At 37.6% G+C, this 23,958-nt stretch overlaps 1 protein-coding gene across 12 annotated transcripts in view; it reads left to right on the top strand.

Moving 5' to 3' along the window:
- Positions 1-23,958, top strand: part of ZEB1 (zinc finger E-box binding homeobox 1) — a 192,767-nt gene that overhangs the window by 113,602 nt on the left and 55,207 nt on the right. For all 12 annotated transcript variants that reach the window (XM_033209691.1, XM_033209698.1, XM_033209699.1 and 9 more), the window contains one exon: positions 20,190-20,390. In XM_033209691.1, coding sequence (XP_033065582.1) covers positions 20,190-20,390 — 201 coding nt within the window. The remainder of the gene's footprint in view (positions 1-20,189; positions 20,391-23,958) is intronic.

The raw sequence follows: 23,958 nt of genomic DNA, 5'->3' as shown, positions 1-23,958 counted from the left end.
TACTTCCTATTCACTGTGATACCAAATTCAAATAACATAAAAATGTTAAGGAAGAGAACTGGGTGCAGTGGCACATACCAGTAATCCTAACACTTTGGAAGACCAGGCCAGAGGATTGCTTGAGGCTGGGAGCTCAAGACCACCATAGACAATATAGTGAGACCCTGTCTCTATTAAAAAAAAAAAAAAATTCTTTAAATTACCTGGGTGTGGTGGCACAGGCCTTTAGTCCCAGCTACTTGAGAGGCTAAGGCAGGAGGATCGCTTGAGCCTAGCAGTACACAGCTGCAGTGAGCTACCATCATGCCTCCGCACTCCAGCCTGGGTGACAGAGTGAGACCCTGTGTCTAAAATATGCATACATATGTAGAAATATATGCATATACAAGCATACGTACATACATACATAGAGAGTCAGCAAATGTTTTGCCCAATCCCAGTTCAGTTTTGTAAAGTTTGCCACTGGCAACATTATGCTGAACATTATTTGGCTTTTTCTTTGCACATTTAAAGTATATCTTAAAATTTTTAAAGTAACATAAACATTCAACTAATATCAAAGGAATAAGGCAGAAAAACAGGTCGCTCTTTTGGTACCTGATTTCCTCCTTTGTATGTCCTAGACATCGTGAATTGATGTTAAGGTGCATGTGTAATATGGATACTATACTGCATCTACTGTATTTTCTGCAAGAATGGAATGAAACTATGTTGGAAAACTTTCTCTATCAGTACCAAACAATATATCTTAGATGACTATTAAGGTTTTTATAGTTAAAAACAAGCTTTCAGATAAACATATGTATGCATATTTGCATACATGTGTTAATTTTTAGGGTACCAAGAAATTGTTAGATCAACAAGTTGGCATTTTAAATTTTGATAAATATTGCCAAATTAACACAGCATATAAGAGTGTACTCTTTTATTTAAACCTTGCATATGCCAGGTGTTACTGGGATGTTTTTTGCCAATGTACTAAACATCATTTATCTAGGGATTAGTATCTACAGCCAGTGTTATAGATGAGGGTAACAGTTATGATCAAAACAAAAAATTCCTGTCCAAATGGAACTTGCATTGTAGTGTATTATAGTGACAAGTATTTTTAAAAGAAATAAATTGAGGGAGAGAGTAGGGAGTGCAATGGGGTGGGGTGGTGGTATTTAAATAGGGGAGTCATAGGAGACCTCCCTGAGGAGGTGGAATTGGGCAGTGCATAAAGAATATTACAGGTAGAGTGATATGAAGCACAAAAGCCTAGAAACAAGAGGCCAGTGTACCTGGAATGCAGTGAACCAGGGGTAAAGTAGAAGACAAAGTCTGAGAGAGACAGGTGAGGAGAGTCAGCCCATGAAGGAAGGGCCTTGGATTACAGTGAACAGGATGGGAAGCCATTAGATGGTTCGACAAGATTCCACTGATGTTTTAGAATGTTTTCTTTGTCTGCTGTGTTGAGAACTGACTCCAGGAAGAGAAAGGTGGCAGCAGGGAGACAAGATAGGAGCCAGTGACAGTATTCGAAGTAAGAGATGATGGTACCACCAGGTAGTTAGTGGCAGGGAATTGGTAGTGAGTGAGTGGTCAGATCTTGAATATATTTTTGTAAGTATTTCCTTCCAGATTAGATGCATGGGATATGAGAGAAAAAGAGGAGTCAAAACTCACTGAGACTTTTGGCCTGAACAACTGGAGGAATGGAGTTGCCATTTACTGAAATAAAGAAGACTGAGAGACCAGGAATTGGATTTGGCTATGGTAAAAAAATTCCCATTAGAAATCCAAGTGGAGATATCAAGTAGACAATTTGGTATATAAGTCTGGGATTCATAGGAGAAGTCGGGCTGGGATATAAAACTGGGAGTCAACAAATGGTATTTGGAGCCATGAGACAGATTGAGGAAATGGAGGAGAGAAACGGAAAAGAAGCAGTTGGTGAGTTAAGAGGAAAACTGATAGAGTCAAGAGAAGAGATTGTTTTGAAAAGGAGAGAGTAATGAATTATGTCAAATGCTGCTAGAAGGTCAAGTCAAATGAGGACTGATAATTGTCATTGGGTTTAGCAGTGCTCACAGTCATGACAAGAACACTTTTGGTGGAGTGTTGTAATTGGACTAATTTAAGATAAAATAGGAAGAAACAAATTAGAGACACATGTAGGCAACTTTTTCAAAAAACTTTGAAGTATAGAGGGACTGAGGTATAGAATTAGGAATGGTGGAGTTTAATCAAAGTAAGAGGTTAGCCAGAATAGAGATTTTGAAGCCAGAGAGAGCAAGAAAGTTGAGAGTGCGTGCGAGAAGTGATTATAAAAATATAGGATTAAAATGGATATTTCTTCTGTTACTGAGGTTGAGCATCTTTTTACATGTTTATTGGGCATCTTTGTGTGTGTGAATTGCCTATGCATATTCTTACTGGGTGGTTCATCTTTTTCTTATGAGTGTTTAAGAATTCTCTAATAAAAATGTCAGCCTTTAGTCATATGTGTTGCACATATTTTTCCCAATTTGTCATTTGTCTTTTGACTTTATTTTTTTCTGTGTATAGTTGTGGGGTTTCATGTCATGCTTTTAACAGCCTTCATTATTCTAGGTTTGTAAAAGGATTTGCCTTTATTTTCTTGTAATACTTTTATGGTTTCAGTTTTTTTCTGATTTAAAGTCTGATTCATGTGGGTTTCATTTTGATGAAAGTCATGGGGATCTGATATTTTTTCCAAATGATTTTTGTTAAATAATGCATCTTTCCCCCCACTAATTTGCAAGACTCCTATTTGTTTAGGGTCTATTTTGTATCATGTTCAAATGCATTGATTGTCTGCCCATCCCTGTAACAGTACAAATCTGTTTCCATTTCTGTAGCTTCAAGATAAAGTTTACACTCTGTTATATCTAGTTCATGTTTTCCCACCACCACCATTACTATTATTTTTCTGAATTTTCCTGAATATTTTAATGTGTTTATTTTCTCAGATAATAATACCAAGAGTATGTATCAAGAATATGTGTACCGTATTACTAAGTGTTTTGCATATATACTTACTTTCATCATTGTGAGAACCATGTCAGGGATATACTACTTATTATTTCAATCTTGGCAATGAGGAAACTGAGACATTAGAAGAATACATAACATCCCCAAGGTGACAAGGCTAGTAAGCAGTGAAGCTGTGATTTGAGCCAGGCAGTTGGGTTCCAGAGACGGTGCTCCTACTTCTCTGTATAAACTATAGATGTGTTGATCTAAGTCATTTAGATTTAGAATCCAAGATACCATGTGTAGCATTTGGATCAAAATTGCATTGAATTTATAGAAAATTTTAGGTAAAATTGACATGTTTATTATACAAAATCATTCTATCCATAACTAAGATATAGCTTTTCATTTATTCAAATATTTGATGACTTTTACGTAGAATGCTAGTTTTTTTTCATGTAGGTCCTCCATGTTTTATTTTAAGCTTTTTCCTTCATGTATTTCATTTGCTTTGCTAGTAATAGAATTTTTTCCTGTTTCATGTTTTTAGCTGGTTACTGTTGATACATTGGAAAGCTGTTGATTTTTTCTGTTGGAAAGATACTGATTTTTTTCTTTTAAATTTGTAATTAACCATTTACCAAATGTTCTTACTGCTAATAACTTTTTCATTGATTTTTCCTGAATTTTCTATAAATGTTATTCTGCAAATAATTTTGCTTCTCCTTTCTAATATTTATACTTTCTCTTTTATTCTTTTTAAAAATTGGTTTATTCTTTTAAAATATTGTTAACTAATAATGATGAAACTAAACATCTTTATCTTACAAATGCCTCTGATTCTTAATAATTTATTATTATTATGTTTTTTATGTTTATTATGATACTAACTTCAGTTTTCTTTTCATGCAAAAGTATCAGCAAGGGAATGGTGAATTTTTTTCAAATGCCTTTCTGTATCTCTAGATGTCGTTTCTCCTTTATGTTAATATAGTAAACGCTCATATATTTTCTCATGTTAAGTAATGTTTGCTTCATTCTTTTAGTATTTTATTTAAGACCATTGCATATTTTATTTAGGACTGAGCGTGTGTGTGTGCATGCGTGCGTGCATGTCTGTGTGTGTGTGCACATGCATGTGTATCCTTTCTCAGATTTTAATTATTATTATGTTAACTTCCTAGAATTTAGACTTTTCATTTCCCTCTCTCTTTAAAAAGTTACAAAATTATCAGTCCTTTAAAGATCTGAAGACATTTACTTGTGAAAACACCTGGCAGTTTGGGGTGGTTAACTAGTATCTTCCTAAATTTATTCTATGATGTCTCTGTCTATGTCTCTTAAATAATTTTCCAAGTTCTATAATACAGTGATAATTATTTACATTATCCTAGAAAGGGTTTTCATCTAGGTGGCTTAGGTTTGTACAAAATATTTATAAAGTAAGTTTCCTAAATTTCTTTATAGTTGTAGTTAACTCCATTTGCATTTTAATATTGAACATTCATGCCACTTAATTTTTTCTCTAGGATTAACTAGGCTGGTGATTTATCTGTTTTCTTGATTCTTTAAAGTTTGGGCTTTTGGACTGCTGTATTGATTACATGGCTTCTCTGTTTTTTGATTAAGTACTTTACGCATTTGTATTTTTGATTTTGTCTTCACATTTTTCTTAGAGTTTGTCATACTTCCTATCTTCCATAAGTAACAGTTTCTATGAATTAAAAAGCATCCTTTCATAAAAGCAGACTTTACTTATGAAGGAAATATTAGTTATAGGTAATTTAGTGTGAAATATTTTAATCCAAATACTTTCCTCAATGTAAAAAGGTATCATCTTTTTTGGGACTGAATTTAATTTAATCTCCTGAGGACTTTGCTTTTTCATTGTTTCATCTGTCTGTGAGTTGTATTAACACTGGCTGAAATTAGCTCATTGAGTGGATGGGAATTTAGATAAGGCAAGAAAAGGGAAAGGTAATTTGGGAGGATGGCTCTTGTTGGGGGCATATAGATACAGGATCTGGGGAGGAAGGGAGAGAGGCCAGAACAAAAACAGAGAAAGTATCAAAGACAAATCCTGTGAATCCTTATTAACTTTTATGTAATGAGAGACAGGAGATAAAAAGAACTAGGCGTCTGTGAGCAATGACAGCCCTTTCCCTGCCTTTGCCTATCAGTTTTCATTCTATTAATAGCGTGTATCTGAAGATATTAAAAACCACCAACCCTTTTGCAGGGGTAAAATTTAGAATAATTGACTTTTATTGGAGTTATGTTTTAAAAGATATTTTGAAAATATAAAAAGAGTTTATGAAGATTTACCTAGAGAAGGATTTTAAAATTTCACCCAAAATTTACTGAATCATTAGAATTACTAAAATCTAACATGTTCATGGTACTTGGGATACTCTAAATGATACCTATTTTTAGAGTATTTAAAATTAGATAATATACACATTGTACATTATTATATAACATGTTACATTTGTATATTACATTATATCTTTCATTATGATATATATATAGACTGTAATCGGACATTATCAGTTTGGTCAAAAGCCAGATTAACAAAAATTTACAGTACATGCTTAGTATTTATAGACAACTTAAGCTCCTCTTTCCTGGAGTAGTATTATATGCAGAAGTTTTCTCTGATCCTATGAATTATCACATGACCTCTCCTTTCCATTTTGTGTGCCTATTTGCCTGGTCTGGTTATGACTGCAGTTTTGTTTTCATTTTCCTGAATTATTGCTAACACTTAAGTAAATTGACTTGTTTCTTCACTGAGAAACAAAAGAAGTGTGGTCCCATGTTCAGTTCAGCAAATAATTCTATACCTACTATGTAGAAGGCAGTATGCCAGTGACTGTGTTCAGGATAAAATATATGTGTGTGTGTGTGTGTGTGAGAGAGAGAGAGAGAGAGAGTGAGAGATGTTATTTTAGTCCCAATCAATGTTAAAGAATAATAGATGGAAACACTTGGTCAGTGTCTCCACCCATATCTTCGCATTGCTCAGCATTCATGCCTGAATTTGTGGTGTTCTCAGCATTGTGGTAGCGTGTAAAATATTCTAATACTCAATATGAGTACAGTCTGTTGGCTCTGTAGAACACAAGTCAAAGTGTATGTGTTTTTCTGGTGTTTCTTAAATTATGACAATATGCTAATCTGTTATATGTGGAACCAGTTTCTTAAAAGTAGTCTTTTCGTTTTTAAGGATTAGTCTTCTTTTCTAGAAAGATTTTCTCTTTCTTTTCTAACTTGCAAATGAGTGTGTGCTTAGTGGCTTGATGGCAATGAGTGGGATATAGTTAAGCACATACTAATGGCGTAACATAATAAGAGTGTCCTCTGGAAAGAAAAGCCTTTGCACAACCAAAAATAGGTAAAAATGTGGCCTTAGTCCATGGCTTTAACCAACACATGCCGGTTATCACTGGACAAGAATTGAAGACCTCGGAGGGGCGGAGCAAGATGGCCGAATAGGAACAGCTCCAGTCTCCAACTCCCAGCGCAAGCGACACAGAAGACCAGTGATTTCTGCATTTTCAACTGAGGTACTGGGGACATCTCACTAGGGAGTGCCGGACAATCTGTGCTGGTCAGCTGCTGCAGCCGGACCAGTGAGAGCTGAAGCAGGGTGAGGCATCGCCTCACCTGGGAAGCGCAAGGGGGAAGGGAATCCCTTTTCCTAGCCAGGGGAACTGAGACACACAACACCTGGAAAATCGGGTAATTCCCACCCCAATACTGCGCTTTAAGCAAACGGGCACACCAGGAGAATATATCCCACACCTGGCGGGGAGGGTCCCACGCCCATGGAGCCTCCCTCATTGCTAACACAGCAGTCTGCGGCGATCTAACCGCAAGGCAGCAGCGAGGCTGGGGGAGGGGCGCCTGCCATTGCTGAGGCTTAAGTAGGTAAACAAAGCCGCTGGGAAGCTCGAACTGGGTGGAGCTCGCAGCAGCTCAAGGAAACCTGCCTGTCTCTGTAGACTCCACCTCTGGGGACAGGGCACAGCTAAAACACAACAGGGGAAGCAGCAGAGGCCTGTGCAGACGCGAACGAGTCTGTCTGACAGCTTTGAAGAGAGCAGTGGATCTCCCAACACGGAGGTTGAGATCTGAGAACGGACAGACTGCCTGCTCAAGTGGGTCCCTGACCCCTGAGTAGCCTAACTGGGAGACATCCCCCACTAGGGGCAGTCTGACACCCCACACCTCACAGGGTGGAGTACATCCCTGAGAGGAAGCTTCCAAAGTAAGAATCAGACAGGTACACTCGCTGTTCAGCAATATTCTATCTTCTGCAACCTCTGCTGCTGATACCCAGGCAAACAGGGTCTGGAGTGGACCTCAAACAATCCCCAACAGACCTATAGCTGAGGGTCCTGACTATCAGAAGGAAAACTATCAAACAGGAAGGACACCTATACCAAAACCCCATCAGTACGTCACCATCATCAAATACCAGAGACAGATAAAAACCACAAAGATGGGGAAAAAGCAGGGCAGAAAAGCTGGAAATTCAAAAAATAAGAGCACATCTCCCCCTGCAAAGGAGCGCAGCCCATTGCCAGCAACAGATCAAAGCTGGTCAGAGAATGACTTTGACGAGATGAGAGAAGAAGGCTTCAGTCCATCAAACTTCTCAGAGCTAAAGGAGGAATTATGTACCCAGCGCAAAGAAACTAAAAATCTTGAAAAAAGAGTGGAAGAATTGACAGCTAGACTAATTAATGCAGAGAAGGTCATAAACGAAATGACAGAGATGAAAACCATGACACGAGAAATATGTGACAAATGCACAAGCTTCTGTAACGGACTCAATCAACTGGAAGAAAGAGTATCAGCGATTGAGGATCAAATGAATGAAATGAAGCGAGAAGAGAAACCAAAAGAAGAAAAAGAAATGAACAAAGCCTGCAAGAAGTATGGGATTATGTCAAAAGACCAAATCTACGTCTGATTGGGGTGCCTGAAAGTGAGGGGGAAAATGGAACCAAGTTGGAAAACACTCTTCAGGATATCATCCAGGAGAACTTCCCCAACCTAGTAGGGCAGGCCAACATTCCAATTCAGGAAATACAGAGAACGCCACAAAGATACTCCTCGAGAAGAGCAACTCCAAGACACATAATTGCCAGATTCACCAAAGTTGAAATGAAGGAAAAAATCTTAAGGGAAGCCAGAGAGAAAGGTCAGGTTACCCACAAAGGGAAGCCCATCAGACTAACAGCAGATCTCTTGGCAGAAACTCTACAAGCCAGAAGAGACTGGGGGCCGATATTCAGCGTTCTTAAAGAAAAGAATTTTAAACCCAGAATTTCATATCCAGCCAAACTAAGTTTCATAAGTGAAGGAGAAATAAAATCCTTTACAGATAAGCAAATGCTTAGAGATTTTGTCATCACCAGGCCTGCCTCACAAGAGACCCTGAAGGAAGCTCTAAACATGGAAAGGAACAACCGGTACCAGCCATTGCAAAAACATGCCAAAATGTAAAGACCATCGAGGCTAGGAAGAAACTGCATCAACTAACGAGCAAAATAACCAGTTAATATCATAATGACAGGATCAAGTTCACACATAACAATATTAACCTTAAATGTAAATGGACTAAATGCTCCAATTAAAAGACACAGACTGGCAAACTGGATAAAGAGTCAAGACCCATCAGTCTGCTGTATTCCGGAGACCCATCTCACATGCAGAGACATAGATAGGCTCAAAATAAAGGGATGGAGGAAGATCTACCAAGCAAATGGAGAACAAAAAAAAGCAGGGGTTGCAATCCTAGTCTCTGATAAAACAGACTTTAAACCATCAAAGATCAAGAGACAAAGAAGGCCATTACATAATGGTAAAGGGATCAGTTCAACAGGAAGAGCAAACTATCCCAAATATATATGCACCCAATACAGGAGCACCCAGATATATAAAGCAAGTCCTTAGAGACTTACAAAGAGACTTAGACTCCCATACAATAATAATGGGAGACTTCAACACTCCACTGTCAACGTTAGACAGATCGAGACAAAAAGTTAACAAGGATATCCAGGAATTGAACTCATCTCTGCACCAAGCAGACCTAATAGACATCTATAGAACTCTCCACCCCAAATCAACAGAATATACATTCTTCTCAGCACCACATCGCACTTATTCCAAAATTGACCACATAATTGGAAGTAAAGCACTCCTCAGCAAATGTACAAGAACAGAAATTATAACAAACTGTCTCTCAGACCACAGTGCAATCAAACTAGAACTCAGGACTAAGAAACTCAATCAAAACCGCTCAACTACATGGAAACTGAACAACCTGCTCCTGAATGACTACTGGGTACATAACGAAATGAAAGCAGAAATAAAGATGTTCTTTGAAACCAATGAGAACAAAGATACAACATACCAGAATCTCTGGGACACATTGAAAGCAGTGTGTAGAGGGAAATTTATAGCACTAAATGCCCACAAGAGAAAGCAGGAAAGATCTAAAATGGACACTCTAACATCACAATTAAAAGAACTAGAGAGGCAAGAGCAAACACATTCAAAAGCTAGCAGAAGGCAAGAAATGACTAAGATCAGAGCAGAACTGAAGGATATAGAGACACAAAAAACCCTCCAAAAAATCAATGAATCCAGGAGTTGGTTTTTTGAAAAGATCAACAAAATTGACAGACCGCTAGCAAGACTAATACAGAAGAAAAGAAAGAGGAATCAAATAGACGCAATAAAAAATGATAAAGGAGTTATCACCACGGACCCCACAGAAATACAAACTACCATCAGAGAATACTATAAACACCTCTACACAAATCAACTAGAAAATCTAGAAATGGATAATTTCCTGGACACTTACACTCTCCCAAGACTAAACCAGGAAGAAGTTGAATCCCTGAATAGACCAATAGCAGGCTCTGAAATTAAGGCAACAATCAATAGCCTACCCACCAAAAAAAGTCCAGGACCAGATGGATTCACAGCTGAATTCTACCAGAGGTACAAGGAGGAGCTGGTACCATTCCTTCTGAAACTATTCCAATGAATAGAAAAAGAAGGAATCCTCCCTACCTCATTTTATGAGGCCAACATCATCCTGATACCAAAGCCTGGCAGAGACACAACAATAAAGGAGAATTTTAGACCAATATCCCTGATGAACATCGATGCAAAAATCCTCAATAAAATACTGGCAAATCGGATTCAGCAGCACATCAAAAAGCTTATCCACCATGATCAAGTGGGCTTCATCCCTGGGATGCAAGGCTGGTTCAACATTCGCAAATCAATAAACGTAATCCAGCATATAAACAGAACCAAAGACAAGAACCACATGATTATCTCAATAGATGCAGAAAAGGCTTTTGACAAAATTCAACAGCCTTTCATGCTAAAAACGCTCAATAAATTCGGTATTGATGGAACGTACCTCAAAATAATAAGAGCTATTTATGACAAACCCACAGCTAATATCACACTGAATGGGCAAAAACTGGAAAACTTCCCTTTGAAAACTGGCACAAGACAGGGATGCCCTCTCTCACCACTCCTATTCAACATAGTGTTGGAAGTTCTGGCTAGGGCAATCAGGCAAGAGAAAGAAATCAAGGGTATTCAGTTAGGAAAAGAAGAAGTCAAATTGTCCCTGTTTACAGATGACATGATTGTATATTTAGAAAACCCCATTGTCTCAGCCCACAATCTCCTTAAGCTGATAAGCAACTTCAGCAAAGTCTCAGGATACAAAATTAATGTGCAAAAATCACAAGCATTCTTATACACCAGTAACAGACAAACAGAGAGCCAAATCATGAATGAACTTCCATTCACAATTGCTTCAAAGAGAATAAAATACCTAGGAATCCAGCTTACAAGGGATGTAAAGGACCTCTTCAAGAAGAACTGCAAGCCACTGCTCAGTGAAATAGAAGAGGACACAAACAAATGGAAGAACATACCATGCTCATGGATAGGAAGAATCAATATCGTGAAAATGACCATACTGCCCAAGGTTATTTATAGATTCAATGCCATCCCCATCAAGCTACCAATGACTTTCTTCACAGAATTGGAAAAAAACTGCTTTAAAGTTCATATGGAACCAAAAAAGAGCCCGCATTGCCAAGACAATCCTAAGTCAAAAGGACAAAGCTGGAGGCGTCACGCTACCTGACTTCAAACTATACTACAAGGCTACAGTAACCAAAACAGCATGGTACTGGTACCAAAACAGAGATATAGACCAATGGAACAGAACAGAGTCCTCAGAAATAATACACACATCTACAGCCATCTGATCTTTGACAAACCTGAGAGAAACAAGAAATGGTGAAAGGATTCCCTATTTAATAAATGGTGCTGGGAAAATTGGCTAGCCATAAGTAGAAAGCTGAAACTGGATCCTTTCCTTACTCCTTATACGAAGATTAATTCAAGATGGATTAGAGACTTAAATGTTAGACCTAATACCATAAAAACCCTAGAAGAAAATCTAGGTAGTACCATTCAGGACATAGGCATGGGCAAGGACTTCATGTCTAAAACACCAAAAGCAACGGCAGCAAAAGCCCAAATTGACAAATGGTATCTAATTAAACTAAAGAGCTTTTGCACAGCAAAAGAAACTACCATCAGAGTGAACAGGCAACCTACAGAATGGGAGAAAATTTTTGCAATCTACTCATCTGACAAAGGGCTAATATCCAGAATCTACAAAGAACTCAAACAAATATACAAGAAAAAAACAAACCCCATCAAAAAGTGGGGAAAGGATATGAACAGACATTTCTCAAAAGAAGACATTCATACAGCCAACAGACACATGAAAAAGTGCTCATCATCACTTGCCATCAGAGAAATGCAAATCAAAACCACAATGAGATACCATCTCACACCAGTTAGAACGGCAATCATTAAAAAATCAGGAAACAACAGGTGTTGGAGAGGATGTGGAGAAATAGGAACACTTTTACACTGTTGGTGGGATTGTAAACTAGTTCAACCATTATGGAAAACAGTATGGCAATTCCTCAAGGATCTAGAACTAGATGTACCATATGACCCAGCCATCCCACTACTGGGTATATACCCAAAGGATTATAAATATCTACTACAAAGACACATGCACACGTATGTTTATTGCGGCACTATTCACAATAGCAAAGACTTGGAATCAACCCAAATGTCCATCTGTGACAGACTGGATTAAGAAAATGTGGCACATATACACCATGGAATACTATGCAGCCATAAAAAAGGATGAGTTTGCATCCTTTGTAGGGACATGGATGCAGCTGGAAACCATCATTCTTAGCAAACTATCACAAGAAGAGAAAACCAAACACCGCATGTCTTACTCATAGGTGGGAACTGAACAGTGAGATCACTTGGACTCGGGAAGGGGAACATCACATACTGGGGCCTATCATGGGGAGGGGGGAGGGGGAGGGATTGCATTGGGGAGTTATACATGATATAAATGATGAATTGATGGGTGCTGACGAGTTGATGGGTGCAGCACACCAACATGGCACAAGTATACATATGTAACAAACCTGCACGTTATGCACATGTACCCTAGAACTTGAAGTATAATAAAAATAAAGAAAGAAAGAAAGAACTGAAGACCTCAAAGTTAATCTTTTCCATCCTCCTTCCCCACTTCCCTAAGTTTCTTCCTCTACATGGGCCTATCCTGCTATTCCAAGTTACAGTAAATGATTATAGTGAGATTCTTTATGAAGCATTTAGGTGATCTTTCTTTCATCCCAATGAATAATAAATTGAGAATGTATTGGTTTATTTTGGAACCATACTCATATAAGTTATCTAATGCTTTTGTGATTATACATTACTTAAGAAACAGATATTTGCATGAGACTTTAATTACTATAGTTGATACAGTGCTGCATGCAATCGTGTGCTAAAGATAAATATGTGAACATTCTTGTAAAGATGTATTGACCTTGCAAATAAACTAGAAAATCTAGAAGAAATGGATAAGTTCCTGGACACATACACCCTCCCAAACCCAGAAGAAGTCGAATTCCTGAATAGACCAGTAACAAGTTCTAAAATTGAGGCAGTAATTAATAGCCTCCCAGTAAAAAAAAAAAAAAAAAAAAAAAAAAATCCAGGACCAGACAGATTGACAGCTGAATTCTACCAGAGGTACAAAGAGGAGCTGGTACCATTCCTTCTGAAACTATTCCAAACAACAGAAAAAGAGGGAATCCTCCCTAACTCATTTTATGAGTCCAGCATCATCCTGATACCAAAACCTGGCAGAGACACAACATAAAAAAGAAAATTTCGAGCCAGTATCCCTGATCAACATTGATGCGAAAATCCTTAATAAAATACTGGCAAACCAAATTCAGCAGGACATCAAAAAACTTATCCACCACAATCAAGTCGGGTTCATACCTGGGATGCAAGGCTGGTTCAACATACACAAATCTATAAACATAATCCATCATATAAACAGAACCAATCAGAAGAACCACATTATTTATTATCTCAATAGATGCAGAAAAAGCCTTTGATAAAATTCAACACCACTTCATGCTAAAAACTCTCCACAAGCTAGGTATTGGTGGAACATATCTCAAAATAATAAGAGCTATTTATGACAAACCCACAGCCAATATCTTACTGAATGGGCAAAAACTGCAAGCATTCCCTTTGAAAACTGGCACAAGACAAGGATGCCCTCTCTCTCACCACTCCTATTTAACATCGTATTGGAAGTTCTGGCCAGGGCAGTCAGACAAGAGAAAGAAATAAAAGGTATTCAAATAGGAACAGAGGAAGTCAAACTGTCTCTCTTTGCAGATGACATGACTGTGTATTTAGAAAACCCCATTGTCTCAGCTCAAGATCTCCTTAAGCTGGTAAACAACTTCAGCAAAGTCTCAGGATACAAAATCAAAGTGCAAAAATCACAAGTATTCCTATACACCAGTAACAGACAAACAACCAAATCATGAGTGAACCCCCATTCACAATTGCTATGAAGAGAATAAAGTACCTAGGAATACAACTTCTAAGGGGTGTGAAGGACCTCTTCAAAGAGAACTACAAACCACTTCTCAAGGAAATAAGAGAGGACACAACAAATGAAAAAACATCCCATGCTCATGCATAGGAAGAATCAATATCATGAAAATGGCCATACTGCCCAAAGTAATTTAGAGATTCAATGCTATCCCCATCGAGCTACCACTGACTTTCTTCACAGAATTGGAAAAAAACTACTTTAAACATATGGAACCAAAAAAGAGCCCACATAGCCAAGACAGTCCTGGGCAAGAAGAACAAAGCTGGAGGCGTCACACTGCCTGACTTCAAACTATACTACCAGGCTATAGTAACCAAAACAGTATGGTACTGGTATCAAAATAGATATATAGACCAATGGAACAGAACAGAGGCCTCAGAAATAACACCACACATCTACAAGCATCTGATCTTTGACAAACCTGACACAAACAAGAAATGGGGAAAAGATTCCCTGTTTAATAAATGTTGTTGGGAAAACTGGCCAGCCATATGCAGAAAACTGAAACTGGACCCATTTCTTACACTTTATACAAAAATCAACTCAAGATGGATCAAAGACTGAAACATAAGACCTAAAACCATAAAAATCCTAGAAGAAAACCTGGGCAATACCATTCAGGTCGTAGGCATGGGCAAAGACTTCATATCTAAAACACCAAAAACAATGACAACAAAAGCCAAAATTGACAAATGGGATCTAATTAAACTAAAGAGCTGCACAGCAGAAGAAACTATCATCAGAGTGATCAGGCAACCTATAGAATAGGAGAAAATTTTTGCAGTCTATCCATCTGACAAAGGGCTAATATCCAGAATCTACAAAGAACTTAAACAAATTTACAAGAAAAAAAACCCCATCAAAAAGTGGGCAAAGGATATGAACAGACACTTCTCAAAAGAAGACATTTATGCAGCCAACAGATATATGAAAAAATGCTCATCATCACGGGTCATTAGATAAATGCAAATCAAAACCACAATGTGATACCATCTCATGCCAGTTAGAATGGTGGTCATTAAAATGTCAGGAAACAACAGATGCTGGAGAGGATGTGCAGAAACTAGGAATGCTTTTACACTGTTGGTGGGAGTCTAAATTAGTTCAACCATTGTGGAAGACGGTGTGGTGATTCCTCAAGGATCTAGAACTAGAAATACCATTTGACCCAGCCATCCCATTACTGGGTATATACCCAAAGGATTATAAATCATTCTACTATAAAGACACATGCACATGTATGTTTATTGGAGCACTCTTTACAATAGCAAAGACTTGGAACCAACCCACATGTCCATCAATAATAGACTGGATAAAGAAAATGTGGCACATAGACACCATGGAATACTATGCAGCCCTAAAAAAGGATGAGTTCATGTCCTTTGCAGGAACATGGATGAAGCTGGAAACCATCATTCTCAGCAAACTATCACAAGAACAGAAAACCAAGCACCACATGTTCTTACTCATAAGTGGGAGCTGAACAATGAGAACACATGGACATAGGGGAGCATCACATACCGGGGCATGTTGGTGGGATGGGGGCTAGGGGAGGATAGCATTAAGAGAAATACCTAATGTAGGTGACGGGTTGATGGGTGCAGCAAACCACCATGGCATGTGTATACCTATGTAACCTGCATGTTCTGCACATGTACCCCAGAACTTAAAGTATAATAAAAAAAAGATTTATCCACTATAAGGAGGATATTATGCTGGAATATACTGTTCACATATTATGAGATTCTAATGGTTAGCATTGTTTAGTCATTTGTAAATATCTGCAGTGGTAAATTGTTAAGTATGGAATTTCAGTACCCCAAAATAGGTATACACACAAAAATTTAAGAATATTTATCATCAGTGCAACAATTTTCAGTCAGGAGCCTTTGCACATAATAAAGTATGTAGGCTGTGGAATCTAGCCAACCTGGCTTTCACTCTTCTGCTTAGTAGCTACATAACCTCAGACAGGCTACTTAGGTACTCTATTTTTCTTTGTCTATCAGAGGGATATATAATAATACTTCTTAGGAGCTGCTGTAAAGATTTACCAAGATAATAGTAGTAGCAGAAAACACTTCTCTAGTCCTTACTGTGTACCAGACACTGATCTAAGCACAGTACATTTAAAAATCATAATATCTTCACAACCACTGTATGCAGTGGGTACTGTTGTGTCTGGCATTAAATATTAGCAAATAATACCAACAACTACTACCATCAAGAAGTCAACTACATTCTGATGACAATAAGAATGCATTGAAAATGTTACCATGTTCTATTGAAGTTTAAATTCATATTATCTATCTTAAGTCATGTTTAAAGATTTTTAAAACTCTGTTTACTATATTTTTTACCCTTGCTTTCTTGATACTTTAATTAAAATGAGAATTAAGATGTGATGATCACCTGTCTTCGGATAAGCTATACTGTATTTTCAGCCACAGGTTAAACAGTTCAGAGGTATAGAGGTAATTGGACAGAACGTTTAGATAACTGAAGCCCTCACTGGCTACTAGAATTTATCAAGGGCCTGCATTACTCTGTATGCTTTTGGTGGTGGCCCATTTTTTAAATAAGCTGTGTAGATCCACAAACAAAAGTGATAGATTCAGAAATACAAGTAAACTTGACTATTAATTTAAGTTTCAGTCATCAGTATCAGCAGTTTTTACTGTCTTTTTTCCTCAGCTGAGTGACAGAAGCAAAAGACACATATCAAACATGCTCTGGGAAAATTCACGAGACAGTTATAAAATATATACAATCTCTGTGTTTTGGATGTATGACATAATCTTCCATCTTACAATGGCAGCTTATACAGGTGACAGGAAGGAGTTTTGCTAGAGTCCCAGAAAGTGATAGGCAATCTTTAACAGTGCTTTGAGCTATGGTTGACTCAGACAGAACACCCAGTATCTCTGGTTAAAAAGAACTCAGTAGAAAAATATGAACCATGCAAGCAAGCATTTGAACCAGAATGCATATATGTCTTAAAGCCTAATTTGGGGAAAATTTTCAAGCCCAAAATACTCTAGATATAAATGTGTTAAATGTGCAATCCAAGGTCAACCAGAGAACCTACAGCTAACAAAATTGATAATATAATGCTAAACTGCAATATTGCATCATTAAAAGGTAAGAATGGCACCAGCATAAAACCATGGCTAACTCAAGATACCAAAGATGTCCGGAAGCCTCCCTTCGCAAAACAGCAGGAATGTCAGCTATCTAGGCATGCAGTTTCACTGGTCAAGCATATTTGAGAGCTTTGCAGTGAGCCAGACCTTACATGATAGCCAGCTCTTAGTGGAGTATAGAATTGAGTAATCCTCGGCAAATACTTACCATGTTCTAATTTTAGCTTGTCATATATAAATGCCAACTTAAAATGACTTTAACAAGTAGGTTGCTAATAAGTCCTGAAAGTAAAAATGAAAGTTAATAATATTGTACATCATTTGCCAGTAAGCATCTCCATTCCAAGTGTATGTGTGTGTGTATTTGCCTCTTACTATGAGTTAGAGGCCCATCAGGAAACTTATAGTCAGGAAACTCTTATAATCAGCTATGAACCAGGCTTTTAAAATCATTTCCCTTACCCACACACAGACTTCACTCTGCTTATAGTGTGGCTGCGCATAGTATGACTGTTCCATCTTGACACTTATTTTCCCATTACTATATTAAAGTGACTTTTTTCTTTATTATATTGATAAACTGAATAGACCTTCTCAGGTAATATTTATGGAAACATAAAACCATTCCGGAAGGCAGTTTAACAATATCTACTTCATAAGTCTTCCCTTTGACTCAATAGTTTCACCCCTACAAATCTGATAAGTATATTTAGGAATGGCCAAAATTATACATATTTACAAGAAAAATTATGGCATTTTTGCTAGTGCTTCCAACACAGGCAAAAAATGTATCAATAAGACAATAGAATGCTGTGTAGCTATCCAGAGGGAGATAAGAAAGCTTTATATACACAGATGCCCTTCGGCTTATGAATTATGATGGTGTTATGTCCTGATAAATTCATCGTAAGTTGAAAATACTGTGAAATTGAAAATGCATTTAATACACGTAACCTATCAAACATCATAGCTGAGCTTAGCCTGCCTTAAATATGCCTGGAACACTTACAGCTTACAGTTGGGCAAATCATCTAACATGAAACCTATGTTTTAATATGATGTTGAATATCTCATGTCATTTATTGAATGCTGTACCGAGGGTGAAAAACAGAATGGTGTTGCACCATCATAAAGTCAAAACATTGTAAATCAAGCCATAATTAGTCAGGGACTGTCTGTACTGACATAGAAAGTCTTCCAAGATATGTTATAAAGTGGCAGAATATAAGTGGCAAAGCAGTGTGACGTGATCATGTGTATTTTGAATTATATATACACAAATTTGTATATAGGTGATGCTGGATTCATATTAAATATAAGATAAGATGAGGTTTGTATTACAACTAAGTAAGAAAAGGTATATAAAATGGTTTACATCATGCCTACTTAGTGCATTGAAATAATTAATAAAATTTGCCATTATTTTTACCTTTATGGAGTGGATAGAGGAAGGAAAAATAGGGCTGCCTTTACTTATTTTACGTGTTTTGCATTGACTGATTTTACATGTATTATTTTAGTACAATAAGAGAGAAAACCATTTATTCTTGGGAAAAGATCTGGAAAAGCATATTCACGCTAAAATATTAATGACATAACAAAACTTGACATTTTTCTTCTGACACAAGATACTGAAGAATTCCTAATATGTGAGCACAGTGGTGACCTCTGGTACTCTTTTGGACAAGGAGTCTTCCTAAAGTCTATAAAAGCAATTTTGGAGTTTTGGTCATTTGTTTTCACCTTTAAATACCTACCCATATTTTTAATTGAATTTCTTCCTTCGTGTTATCAGGAGTGCGTGGGGGCGGGGGGGAGAGGGATATATATACATATTATTTAAGCATTTAGGTGATTATTTTTCAAGAATTGTTGGAAAATTTAAGAAAGCAATGGAAAGAATAATAATAATTGCTGCTTAGTTATCTAAATAATTTAAGCTTCTTTTTCTCCCTTCTTCCGAATCTTTTCTTAGCAAATAAGAATCACCCTGAAAGTAGTTTAAAAGAGACATTCTAGTGACCATACCCAATGAAGTACTAAATATTCATCCTGTTAGAGTGATTATTACAAGGACTCTAAAGGAAAACATTGATTATACTAGATTATTTATTTTAGAGAATTTTATTCTCAGCTTATACTCCTGGTTCTGTGAACTGTAGAACTCATTCAGAATAATTATATGTCTTTAAAATGCTGATGTTATATTTATTGAAATTCATTAAAAATTGTAGAAAAAGGTACTCATTTGAAAACTTCCAAATGTCAGTTTTTCAGAATGACAAACTTAATTACATAGAAATTGACTAAATTGGTTGATTCTTTCTAAAGTCAGTGTGGGATTAATAATGTCATGTATGGGTCTATTGAGGACTTAAAAATACTTGTGGTAAACTTGATGATGTAATGCTATTTTGTTAGGAAAGATGGCCTCTTTTCTTAAGTTGTAATCCTTTAAGGATTCAAAGCCCTAATTGTACATAAGCAATATTGTATGCTGTAGGCTCATTATCATTGGAGGGGAGGTTTAATATAGAGTTTAAGAGCACAAAATATGGAATCAGACCGTTGGTGTTAAAATCCTGGCTCTGCCACTTCCTGGCTGTGATCTTGGACAAGTTACTCTCTCTCTCTGCCTTAATTTTCTTACCTATAAAACAAGGATGTAAATAGTAAGTGGTAGAACTCTTATTTCATAAGGCTCTTATAAGATTGTTGTAAGAATTTAATGGGTTAGTATTTATAAAGCAGGTCTACATATAGTAAGTGTTCAATAAGGGTTGCTACTATTCATCAGTTTGGTCATGTAATATCTAGTGTTATATATGTGTGTTGTCAAATAAATTAGTTGTTTACATATTATTGTTTAGAAGAACATTATTGAATTACAGTCTGTTTTAAGTATCTTTTATACTTTTATTTTTGTGAGATGTAAAAACTGATTTTTTTACTAGTTGGTTTTGATTATTTGTTTCTTGTTTATATTACAGTTACAAATTATAATACTGTGGTAGAAACAAATTCAGATTCAGATGATGAAGACAAACTCCATATTGTGGAAGAAGAAAGTGTTACAGATGCAGCTGATTGTGAAGGTGTACCAGAGGATGACCTGCCAACAGACCAGACAGTGTTACCAGGGAGGAGCAGTGAAAGAGAAGGGAATGCTAAGAACTGCTGGGAGGATGACAGTAAGTCTGATTTTTTTTGTAATATTGTATTCTCATGATTAGTTTTTAAAATATATATTAATGGAAAAGATAAATTGGATGAAAAGTTTGAAATCAATAGTAAACTTGGCTATCAATAAATATTAGGTGTCCTACTTACTAAAAAGTAGATTATGAAGCAGAGTAAGAAAGTTATTTTGACCATATTTACAATGCATATAATTTATTGAAATTTAGTAGAATTTACTAACCAGGATCAAGCTTTCCAAATATTGTTGATATAATTGAACCTACCTTTAATTTTTTGTTGTAACCCCAAATGAATACTGTACTTAGAAACCAATAAATAATATATTGATGTAGTGAAATTATAATTCAATGTGCAAAAATCCCAAACACATATAAATCATGGAGGTGTTTTTAGTGCTTGTAAGCCTCTCTATACATACATCAGAATCCTTTAAGTAAGGTGGGGTTTTTTTTCACTTTATATGTTTACTTTTACTCAAAGCATGGCTGAGTGGAAGGAGCAGTGAAAGTAAGGAGACCCTCTACTTACTACACTTTTAATGAGTAAACACTGAAAGTTTAATCTTCTTCCTCATCTATCAAATGGAGAAATTGGACTTAGTCTTTTATTCTAGCTCTAAAATTTCTTCTTTCTACTTTTCCTAATAAACTAATTAGATTATTTAGCCTGTCTTGCCAGGGTAAGCACCAGTGATATAAAAATAGGATATGGAAGTGGCATAGTATTAATTCGGGAGGTTGGGGATCAGAAACAAGGACATCAGAAAAGATAAACAAGTGCATGCAATAACTCAAATCCAAGACCAGTCAAAGGAGAAGCTTCCCAGCAAGAGTTCAAGTTCAAAGAGATCATCTAGATAAGATATCAAAACTAAAACCTGGAAAAGTGGGTCAGGCATGCAGGTCAGGATATTATCTGGATAATGAAATGTGGAAGTATAGATAAAAGCTCAGATAATAGGCACAGATTGGCAGAAGTTAAGATTTCTACAATATGACAAATCTAATGGTTAACAAGGGACTTTGAAAATAATATAGATCAGCCCTCTCATTTTATAGTGTTGTTCGTTTGTCCATTCAGCAACCTCTGTAGAAATTGGTTGCAACTGTGGATAAGACTCTCTGCATGAATGATGCATATAGGGCTTAATGGAAAAGAGAGATAAATAAGTCACACATACGTTGTAGTTTTATTTAGGTATACATTATGTGGCAGCATCAAGGAGGAGCATCCGAATTAGAGAAGGAAGGGAAAGTCCTAGAAGAGTTCTGAGTGAAACAGAGTTGGTCTTTAGTTCTTAAGGACCAATGGAGGTTAATTAGGCAAAGTAGAGTGAATATAAGGTGTTTCAGGCAAAAGAGGCAACATACATGAAACCACAGACACTTGAGCAAAGTCATCACAGAAAATGAGATCAGAGAAGTAAACAAGGGAAAAAATATGAAGTGATTTGTGTACTGTGTCAAGGAATTTGAACCTTATTATGGAAGTTATGAGTAGAACATCATTAATGTAATTTATGAATAAGTCTGGTGCAATATGGAAAAAGAATTTTACAGGGAGGGAGGCCAAGCAGCTACATCTGCTGTCTGCCAGGCTGGGATAGAATGGGGCCCATGAATGCTCACATGCCCAATTCAGGATCCACCACCATTCCTGCAGGACTGAGATGAATCTAAACCACACATGACCGTGCCTGCCAGTCCCTCCTAAGATTGCCTGCCTGGCCACTGCTATGGAGTGGGACCCACAGCATAGCCTCCATTGCCCCACCTGAGTGGTTTATTGCTACCTGGGAACACTTCACTCCTCCCATCACTGCCAGTGGTTGATCCTAAGGAGCCAGAGGACAGATCCACTGGCCTGGTCTCAGTTTGCCAGGACTCAAGCATACCACCCAGGAATATGGGGATGAGATCTGTGGCCTGATCTCAAGCAGGGGAGGAACCCCCACTGTCAGAACACAGAGAAGAGTGTGGCGCGGGTTTTTCAGGTGGTACAGAAGCTGGGCACCCCTCCCTTCATGAGAACAGACTAGGAAGGGTGTAGCCTCATAGCCTTGGTTTCTGCTGCAGGGAGTCTTGCATTCTGGAATGCCTGGAATGGCATGGCAGTCTGGACACAGGTGGTTTGGGATTTGCATAACCAATTGGGCCGGCTGCCAGGGTGGACACTGGAGAGAGACCCACCAGTCAGGGGTATAGAAGCTGGGTGGGCCCCATGGCCATCTGCTGGAATGAAAACCCAGGGCCAGCCCTCTTAATCCTGAACCAGCTCTTATGGCACAGGAGAGGTGCCTCCACCCCTCCCTAGAGTGTTATTCCAGCTGCCTGAGAACAGCCCTACCAAGGTCCCATCTGCCTCAGAGAGCCTGATCACAGGCTTACCGGACACAGTCCCACCCAGCTTTGCCCCCTCTAGCCAGCCTTGGGAGCGGAGCATGGAATGGGACCACTGAGAGCTCCACACCCCCACCCATCATCAGGGACACCCTCGTATTTCCTATCAACAAAGGCCAAGTAAAAATCCCACTGTCATCACTGTAGCTGCCTGTAACCTGCCAGCATCACCTACTGGCCAGGAGGTCAAACTTCATGGCCTGTCACAACAACTGTTGATATCATTGCACAGCACTTAGACAGCTCTTCCCTGCAGGCATCACCTGCTGGCCTGTAGGGTGAACTGCACAACCCAATATAATTCCTCCTTACAAGTACACAGTGCTAAGGAAAGAGATAATCTTCCCCCAAAAGACCTCCAACTTTGCGTCTCTTTAGGAGACAGTGAACCTTTCTACACATACAGCGCTCCACTACTACAAACTACAAACTATTAACATTTGAGAAAACGACTACACTAAGGCTATCTATAACCAAGGAATTTATACAGAGCCTTGGCCCCCTAAAAGCACTTAAGCAAAGCCAAAGGACACAACCCAACATACGCAAGAGTCACACCCTCAAGAGGCAAAGAAAAATAATCCCACCCAAATTAAGATAAATCCAAAAATAAGTGCCAGCTTCTACACATGAGAAGGAACCAGCACAAGAAGTCCAGCACCATGAAGAAATAGAATGTTGTGACATCCCTGAAGGACCACATTAGCTCTCTAGCAGTGAATCCTAATGAAAATGAAAACTTTGAAGTGACAGATAAAGAATTTAAGATATGGACTGTAAAGAAGCCCAGTGAGATCCAAGAGAAAGTTGAAAACCAAAGCAACTAGAGAAACAATCTAAGAGATGAAAGACAACATAGATACATATTTTTAAAAAGCAAATGGAACATCTGAAAATGATAAATTTGCTGAAGGAACATCAAAACACTGTTGAAAGCCTTAACAATAGACTAGACCAACCAGAAGAAAGATTTCAGAGCTTAAAGACTAGTCTTCAAATTAACCCAATCAGACAAAGAAAAAAATAATTTTTTAATGAACAAAGCCTTCTAGAAATGTGGGATTATGTAAAGCTACCAGACCTACGACTTACAGGCATTCTTGATGGAGAAGAGGAAAAAGTAAAAAGCTTGGAAAAATATTTGAGAGAATAATATAGG

The sequence above is a fragment of the Trachypithecus francoisi genome, unplaced genomic scaffold, assembly GCF_009764315.1.
Source record: "Trachypithecus francoisi isolate TF-2019V2 unplaced genomic scaffold, Tfra_2.0 Lachesis_group9, whole genome shotgun sequence".
Classification (NCBI taxonomy): Eukaryota; Metazoa; Chordata; class Mammalia; order Primates; family Cercopithecidae; genus Trachypithecus; species Trachypithecus francoisi.
This window is presented reverse-complemented; position numbering and strand designations above follow the sequence as displayed.